The sequence below is a fragment of the Lytechinus pictus genome, chromosome 19 (genome assembly GCF_037042905.1).
Source record: "Lytechinus pictus isolate F3 Inbred chromosome 19, Lp3.0, whole genome shotgun sequence".
Taxonomy (NCBI): Eukaryota; Metazoa; Echinodermata; class Echinoidea; order Temnopleuroida; family Toxopneustidae; genus Lytechinus; species Lytechinus pictus.
In genome coordinates, this window is record NC_087263.1 from 15,643,399 (window position 1) to 15,652,419 (window position 9,021).

The 9,021-nt window shown below is 41.8% G+C and overlaps 1 protein-coding gene across 2 annotated transcripts in view; it reads left to right on the top strand.

Moving 5' to 3' along the window:
- Positions 1–8,298, top strand: part of LOC135157577 (tenascin-X-like) — a 100,834-nt gene extending 92,536 nt beyond the window's left edge. Inside the window, exon 52 of one of the 2 annotated variants that reach the window (XM_064113700.1) lies at positions 8,126–8,298. In XM_064113700.1, the coding sequence (XP_063969770.1) occupies positions 8,126–8,211 (86 nt within the window). In that variant the 3' untranslated portion in view covers positions 8,212–8,298. Of the gene's footprint in view, positions 1–1,346; positions 1,434–8,125 lie in introns of those variants that run through there. The other variant, XM_064113701.1, reaches the window with a different exon arrangement.
- The last annotated feature ends 723 nt before the right edge of the window (positions 8,299–9,021 follow it).

Below are 9,021 nucleotides of genomic sequence, written 5' to 3' on the forward strand. Positions count from 1 at the left end.
CTGACGCTCATCCTATTTGTCAACAAGACTCAAACCCACTTAATCTGGGGCTTGGCTGCTGTGGTAAACACGTACAGTGTTGAAGTGACATCTCCAGAATCTTTACAGAGTTACTAACCACTTCTAAAAAATTGTTTTCAATTTGATTTAGTCCAAGAACAAACCCTGACACTCATCCTATTTGTCAACAAGACTCGAACAAACTTAATCTTGGGCTTGGCTGCTGGGGTTAACAAGTACAGTGTTGAAGTGATATCTCCAGAATACTTACAGAGTTACTAACCACTTCTAAAAAAATGTTTTCAATTTGATTTAGTCCAAGAACAATCCCTGACACTTATCATATTTGTCAACAAGACTCTAAACCACTTAATCTAGGGTTTGGCTGCTGTGGTAAACAAGTACAGTGTTGAAGTGATATCTCGAGAATCTTTACACAGTTACTAACCACCTCTAAAAAATTGTTTTCCAATTTGATTTACTCCAAGAACAACCGCTTACACTGGTCCTCCTATTTGTCAACAAGACTCAAGCCCAATTCACCTGGGGGTTTGCTGATCGTGTGAACACTTTCTTGGCTATCTTGATATATGTGCACCAGCTTAAATATCCTGAAAACCTCATGCCAATCACTGCTAAATATTTTAGTTATAATTACAACGATAGCAGAAACAATAATTTTGAATTTCAGTAATGGACAAGGCGCTACCTGCCTTTGAAACTTTCTTGTTTTCCATGATTTGATTTAGTGCAAGCTGAACCACTGACGCTCATCCTATTTGTCAACAAGACTCGAACCCACTTAATCTGGGGCTTGGCTGCTGGGGCAAACACGTACAGTGTTGAATTGACATCTCCAGAATCTTTACAGAGTTACTAACCACCTCTAACAAAATTGTTTTTCATGATACATAGTCCAAGAACAACTGCTGACACTTGTCCTCCTATTTGTCAACAAGACTCAAGCCCAATTCACCTGGGGGTTTTCTGGTCGTGTGAACACTTTCTTGGCTATCTTGATATATGTGCACCAGCTTAAATATCCTGAAAACCTCATGCCGATCAGTGCTAAATATTTTAGATATAATTACAACGATAGCAGAAATATCCCATTTTAATCTCGAGAATCTTTACAGAGTTACTAACCACCTCTAACAAAAATTGTTTTTCATGATACATAGTCCAAGAACAACCACTGACGCTCATCCTATTTGTCAACAAGACTCGAACCCACTTAATCTAGGGTTTGGCTGCTGGGGTAAACACGTACACTGTTGAAGTGACACCTCCAGAATCTTTACAGAGTTACTAACCACCTCTAAAATATTGTTTTTCATTATACATAGTCCAAGAATAACCGCTGACACTTATCCTCTTATTTGTCAATGAGACTCGAGCCCACTTCACCTGGGGGTCGGCTGCTGGGATAAACACTTCAGTGTTGAGGTGACATCCTCTGCACAGGACAGTCAGATGAAAACTCCAGTAGAGGTCCTGCCTGGAGCTGCTCCTTCATCTGTGAGTGGCGAGCTGATGCCGGGTACCTTGTCTGTTGCCAATGTTCGAGCTGCTGGAGGACCAGGACCTGGTCCCGACCTACTCTTCAGAACGAGTAAGTCTTCATTATTTTCCCTTTGCGCAAGAGACCAATTCAGAGTCATCTCGTGGGCAAGTTTTCATTAGGATATGCAAATTTCAAAGCAAGATATTGGGGTGTAACTTAGCTCTGTCGGGGCAGCGTTCTCCCGTCTCGCAGTCTCCAGAACCCAGTCCACGCTGTTCTTCACTCATATACTTGTTTTGGGGGAAGATTCTCTCACAAAAGTCTATTGTGCAACCTGATACGTCTCTCTTCCTCTCATACCTCTCTGAAATACATGCAGAATGAAGCACTAACACTCACCTTATAAGTCTTAGTTTTTTAATCGGATCTAACTATTCACAACCGCATGTCATCGCAGCGAACTGACGTACCTCTCCATAAACGCAAGTATCACAACATCAAAAATTCGCCTTCTGTGATCAAATTATGACATAACCTAAAGGTACAACTCATTATGCTACACAGCCCCTCCCCAAGTCTGAGCTGTCCTCGGACCACATGTAAAAATAAAAAGCCTAAAAACATATCCTTTTAAAACTCTTAGCCAGTTTCCGTCCCTAACCTTGATAGGACAGGGCCATTGTTACCTCACTCGATTCCGTCGGGAACGTAACTGTTGAGGTATCATGTCTGGCGATGTCTGTTGTTTCAGAGCATCTAGACCGAAATCTCTTGATCGTCGTTTACACGTAAGATCATGACAGAGACATTGTTCGCCAGCTCACCTCTGGCGTATGCTTGCTGCGGCTAGGGATTGCTCCGCTCAGCGGACATCCATCGCAGTCTAGCCTTACGGGCCCTCTCGGCGATGGTGGCTTCAGCTAAGCCACGTCCCGCCGCAGGTGCTTTATTTAGTACGGGAGAAAGGGGATCCGGGGTCCTCTCTTGATCGCTCGGTCTATCACACTTGTTATGTCGTGATGCGTGCCGCGTTTTTTCTCCGACACGCCCGGTTGAGCTGTTTTGACCAGACTGTTCTATTCTACATAGACAGCAGGTCCGTGGCATTTTCTTATTAACAGGATGGCACTCAGTCGCTTTTCTCGACACATTGACTGCCTTACGAGTGGTTTACTTCAACCTTACTCTCTGTCGTTCCATGTCCTTACCGGACCGCTGGAAACGTCCTGCCACAGCTCTCTATCAGAATTCTGCAGATGTTCTGCCCTCACGCATTTGAGACAGATATCGAATTCTGGGCGCTTTCTCCCACGCGGGGGCTTCTGAAATATCTCGCATTCCTTACGTTTGCATGGTTGCGGCTTGGCTTAAATTATTAAGCCGGTGACTTGACCGTGGCTTTTATTAACCCCGCTGTTGCCTTCTCAGATTGATTGATTGATCACTTACTGAACCGTAAAAGTTTCAGTCTTCCGATCACGATTCTTGTCGAAATTTTCAACAAAATCGGATCGTTTTTTGATCATCGGCAATTATCATCCCTCCGGTTACGGATGATTAACCCCTTCAATCCGAATCTTACAAACTCTTGAGTTATTCTCAAACGTTGAGCTTGTATGGCTTAGTCCGTCATGGCACCTGTCGGTCGTTCTTGACGCTTGACTAACTCCCTCTTGGGTCGGTATTCAGGGTATCTTTTGTCTGTCTATCAGTCGAGATCCCTCCTGTATCTGTTTATATGTAACCATTTACAGTACAAAGCTTTGCATACTTATGCATCGCTCCCGGACCGTTGCCGGGATTGGCTTAGATTAGGTGTGACTTCTAACCCTTGTCTTTGTTTGCCATTCTTCAGACAATTCCCAACTCTGTGCAGTTGGTTGTTTTGTCGCGCGAGCCGTTTGCGGCAGCTTCTCGAGACATCTTTTCACGCTGGATTGTTGAAACGATCAAGTCAGTTGGTGATGATGTTCTCCTGACACTAGGCCGAGGGCCCATGATACTATAGTATCATTCTTCTTGGGCTCTTTCTATGGAATCATCGTATACGACATCTTGAGGACTGCCTTTTTGACGCTCTTCTATTCCTTCACTTCCTTGTTCTTAAGGACTTTACTTCGCATGAGGCCTTATTTGCCTCCTCTGTCCTTAAGGCATCGACCTTCGTGTCTTCATCTCCCTATTTTTTACGCACTTCTTAGTCTAGACATGCCTCCCTTCACGTTGAATCCGTGTTGGTCTAGCAAATCAAATGAGTATATCCCAGTTATTGATAGTAAATTATGAAAATACTTACCATGATTTTCTTATTTACGAGATAACTGGATATACTCATTTGAACCCCCCCACCGACCCCTCGCCTTGCATGGCAACATGTCTTGCGTTCAGGTTCATAAGAGGAAATGGACGCCTATTTGCGTGATGATCTTGGGATAGTGCGTGCGTAGGGAGATGCTGTGCACGCGCAGGAAAAATTGTGTACTTTTATTCGGCGTGCAAGTTAATCGTAATGAACTAGCAAATCAAATGACTATATCCAGTTATCTCGTAAATAAGGAAATCATGGTAAGTATTTTCATAGTTGTCTAACTTGCGGTAGTCAACAAAGAACCTCTTCGAAACGTCCTTCTTCTTCACAAGAACAACATTGGAAGCCCATGGACTGGATGATGGCTCTATCCTGCCATTCGCCAGCATGTCCTTGATCTGCCGATCATAACTTAATCACCAATACAATAGACAACTGAACTACCAATTTAAAGCTTAGAATCTCCTCTTTCATCTGATATTACTTAGATTATTCCTCGTTTATGCATGAGTGAGCAAAAACAATTTGAAGAAAGGATACCAAAACTCATTTGGCGGGGGGTATCTGAATTTCAAAAAGAAAATCACATGCATAAAAAGTTCAATATCTGCTCTTTTATTTGATACCTTAATCACAAAAAATGGTCAAGAAGTAAAAAAGTTATGTTCCCTCAAAACAATGCTTGTATTTCCATAATTTCATGAAATAAACGTGTTTTCACCGGTTTCCCAAAAAAGCTATCGCATGGATAACAAAAGACTTAATGCGTGGCTGATCGTCAACAAAACAGAGTGTTTGAACGCAAGCCTATAAAACCTCTTCATTTTATGAAATTATTGAAATTCAAGCCTTATTTAAAAAAACCAGAGCTTTGTTATTTCTAAACCATTTTCTGTAATTGAGGTATCAAATTAAAGAGCAGATATTGAACTTTTTAAAAATGTGGTTTTCTTTTTGAAACCCAGATACAGCCCACCAAATGACTTTTTTGTATCTGCTCTTCAAATTGTTTTTTCTCACTCATGTGTGAATGAGAAATAATCTAAGTAATATCAGATGAAAGAGGAGATTCTAAGCTTTACAATGGTAGGTCATTTGTCTATTGTGTTTGTGATTAAGTTATGATAAATTATCGCTAAATCTCGGTTTCGTTTTTGTGGGACGCACTGTACAGCATGTTTAGAAAATATTTTGAACAAAAATGCATTTAAGATATTGATATTGCTGGCTTTCCATAGTTGTGGTTGATCTTTTTGTAAGGCAGGGCCCAGGAGGGTGATTCATAAAGCTGTTTGTAAAGTCACGCAAAACTCTACGTATGGCTGGAACATATCTTAGGTTCTACTGTACATGTATATACTTTTTATCTTGTAGCATGAGAAAGGGTCCCTTTTTTTAGATTGTTCTTTGGGCCTGATGTTGCCATCATAAAATGATGAAAAGCGGCCCACGACTGCCACATAATAAACTATAATTAGATAATGTGACAATAGTTAGATGGAATGGGCAGTCAACCCAAAACCAAATATAGCCAGGTGCCAAAACCACTGCTTCAGGGACTGAAACAAGTTCTTCCCTTCACAGCACGAATGGGTGCAAGCTAGGGTTGTCATCCCCAAAGGAAGCCTGGGGCGGTATTCTGAGGTCATTTTATCTTTAAAATATCTTATTTTATCTCTTAAAATGAAATTGGTATTCTGAGATGACATTTTATCTCTCAGATAAAATTAAAATTTTTATCTTGAGTACAAATTTTATCTTGCATATCTACAGATACGCAACAGAGTAGTGCCTGCGTAGACATACCCATTGCGTATCTGGCCATTGCAACACGGATGATTTGCTTGCGCCCATGTTACTTTGATGAAAAAATAAGATAAACTTAAAAGAGGGTAGGGGCTATTTTATCTCCGCAACATTGATTTCATCCTTATTTCTTAGTGAATTAACTCCAAATGTTGACATGAAAATGAATTGGGTGTGGGTGTTTCATTTAGTCCGTGAATATTTTTCCTCTTCAATTGAAATATTATTCAAACTCTTAAATGTATTTTAAATATTCGAGTGTTTGATTAGGTTTTCCAATTAAGCTTTCGTAATTAATAATAGCTATTGATTTTCTCAAATCTCAAGTGTTCTTAGGAAGATGGGAATTAATAATCCACTCTATTGTTAACTGATATTGGAACAAGAACCTACTAATTAAATGCTATTATAAAATTTACTCAAAGTGTCAGGGTTATGTTGTACTGAGTATCCGTTCATAAGTCTACCTCTCTCTTTTCTTTCCGGACCCCAATATAGGGCTGTGACAATGGGGGCTTGTCCGGGAGAGGTAACTTTGTTAGGATGATCGGTACTTCATTTGTAGATTGTTGAGGTGACTTTTATTTATTCAGTGTTGATCATAAAAGGCGACTAATTTCATGAGTTGTAGTACTTACACCGTTCGGCAGGATATTAGTTCAGGTAGTATCTATTTTATGACTCTTGCAATAGAATACTGGTAAAAATAGAGGTGGAAACTTTCCTAATGTTAGGCAGAGAATGTGGTCTTCAAGGTCAAGCATTGTTAGACTTTGTAGAAAGTAGGGAGAAGGCACGTAAAGAAGAAATTCATCAACAACATGAAGTTGAACGTGAGGAAAGATGAATAGTAAGGGAAGAGCATGAACAGGAAAGGGAACACAAAATTGAGTTGGCTCAGTTAAGGGAAAAACATAATGCAGGTAGTCATTGTATCCCAGGTAGTGTGCCGAATTTGCCAGTGTTCAGAGCAGACTCAGACGAGTTAGATGCTTACATATTACGCTTTGAACGCCATGCAACTTTGCAGAAATGGCCAGAGGAATATTGTGCATGCGTACGAGGTAATCTGTTAGCGGGGAGCGCGTTAGAAGTCTATACACGCATGTCTGCCGAGGATGTGAGCAATTACGCAATAGTGAAACGAACGCTGTTACAGCATTTCACTCTTACGAGTGAAGGCTTCCGGAAGCGTTTTTGGGAAGCCAAGCGCGGCAATAGTGAGACTTTCATACAGTATGCGGCATGGTCGATGTCTTACGCTAAGCGCTGGATTGAATTAAGTGGGAGAAAACCCTGTTACGATACACTTCTTGATTTGGTAATAATGGAACAAATTTTAGAAGGGTGTGATCGTTCAACCATGGTGTTCATTAAGGAACGTTGCCCGAAGAACTTAGAATTAATAGATATTGCAGAGCAGTATAGTGCAGCACATGGACATTTGTCGCGTGGTCCAAGCAGGAACACGCAATAGGGGGATAAGGTGCGCAAAACTGCAAACGGAAGTGAACGGCATGAAAAGGGTCAGATCACTAAAGGCCCCTGTTATGTCTGCGGTAAACAGGGACACTTAGCTAACAAGTGTCCAGATCGCAAGCGAGATGTCAATATCAAGTATATAAGCAGCCCCCCTCATTTCAGTCCGGAAAGCGCAAGCAAATGGTGGGTGCTTGCATCGCTGAATGTTGTCCAGGATTAGTCTCTGATGATAATGATAATCACGTAAGTACAGGTTTGACCGATGAATCTCAGTCTGTTACCCTACAGTGTGGGTACAAACTCCCGGTTATTAGTGCAGGATGCACCGTAGGTACGTATATGCCGGTATATAAGGGCATGTTAGACGGTAAGCCAGCAAGCGTACTTAGGGATTCTTGATCAAGTTTTGTGATTGTACGTTCTGGGTTAGTAAATGAGAACTTAACTGGTGATAAACAATTATGTTTGTTCATAGATCAAACTGTGAGATCTGTTCCAATTGCAATGGTAGAGGTAAGGAGTCTGTGTTTACTGGTAATGCTCTTTGTATGACTAACCCCCTTTATGATGTTATAATTGGCAACATTCCAGGAACAAGGAAAACCGAGGAGGCACATGATCGGCAGCCAGTCGAAGTAGTCGCGGACACTGGAGTGGACACCGACGATCCGCAAGATGAAGTGACACTGGACATCAACGAGATCGATTCCAACTCTGGCACATATGACGAGGAAAACACTCAGGCGGTATCAGAGCAGGATGAATCGACACGAACTACAGCAGCAGCTGGGGTTGAGACGCGTGGCATGAGGCTTCGGAAGAATAAGCCATGGAAGCCGCTGGAGTCATCGGGTGGACCCGAAATCACAGCTACAAGGGAAGATATCATTGCTGCTCAGAAGCAAGATGAAACATTGGAAAAAGTTCGGAAGATCGCCACTGAAGGAGGTAAACGTAAAGCAGTAGGTAAATGTAGTCAGGTTCGTTATTACTATAACAATGGTCTACTTTTTTGTGAATTTCAGACATCACTGGAAGCACGCGGACAGATGTACACGCAGCTGGTGGTTCCTACCCCCTTCAGGACCCAGGTTTTTCGGCTTGCCCATGACTCAGCTTTATCAGGACATCTCAAGGCAAAGAAGAATACAGAGCGTATTATGGCACATTTCTATTGGCCGGGACTACAGTCAGATGTTAGAAGGTACTGTGCATCATGTGACTCGTGCCAACGAACCACTCCGAAAGGAAAGGTTGGTAGAGTCCCTGTAGTAATGCCACCCCTGATAGACACATGTTTTAGGAGAATTGCAGTAGACTTAATAGGACCATTGCAACCAGTCACTGAGAGGGGAAATAGATATATTCTAACGATAGTCGATCTGGCCACAAGGTATCCCGAGGCTGTGGCACTACCGAAAATTGAGGCAGAACGAGTGGCTGAGGCCATGATGGATGTTTTCTCTAGGCTGGGGGTTCCGAACGAAATTCTCTCAGATAACTGTACGCAATTTGTATCAGGAGTAATGAAAGAGGTTTCTCGCCTGTTAGGCGTAAAGCAATTTCACACTTCTCCATATCACCCCATGGCGAATGGTGCGTGTGAAAGATTTAATGGTACATTGAAACAGATGTTAAGAATGTGTAAAGATTGTCCACGGGACTGGGACAGGTATTTGCCCGCCCTCTTATTCACTTACCACGAAGTTCCTCACGAGAGTTTGGGATATTCGCCGTTTGAATTGATGTATGGACGGTCAGTGAGGGGTCCCTTGTCAATCTTAAAGGAATTATGGTCTGAACAGATACCAGAAGAGGAAGTTTAAATTTACTTACTAGTGTATAAGCTTCTCTTTTAATTTGCCAGTGATATTCAGCAGGCATTATGGGTGAAGCTCTTAAAGTGAAATTATATTCTTTG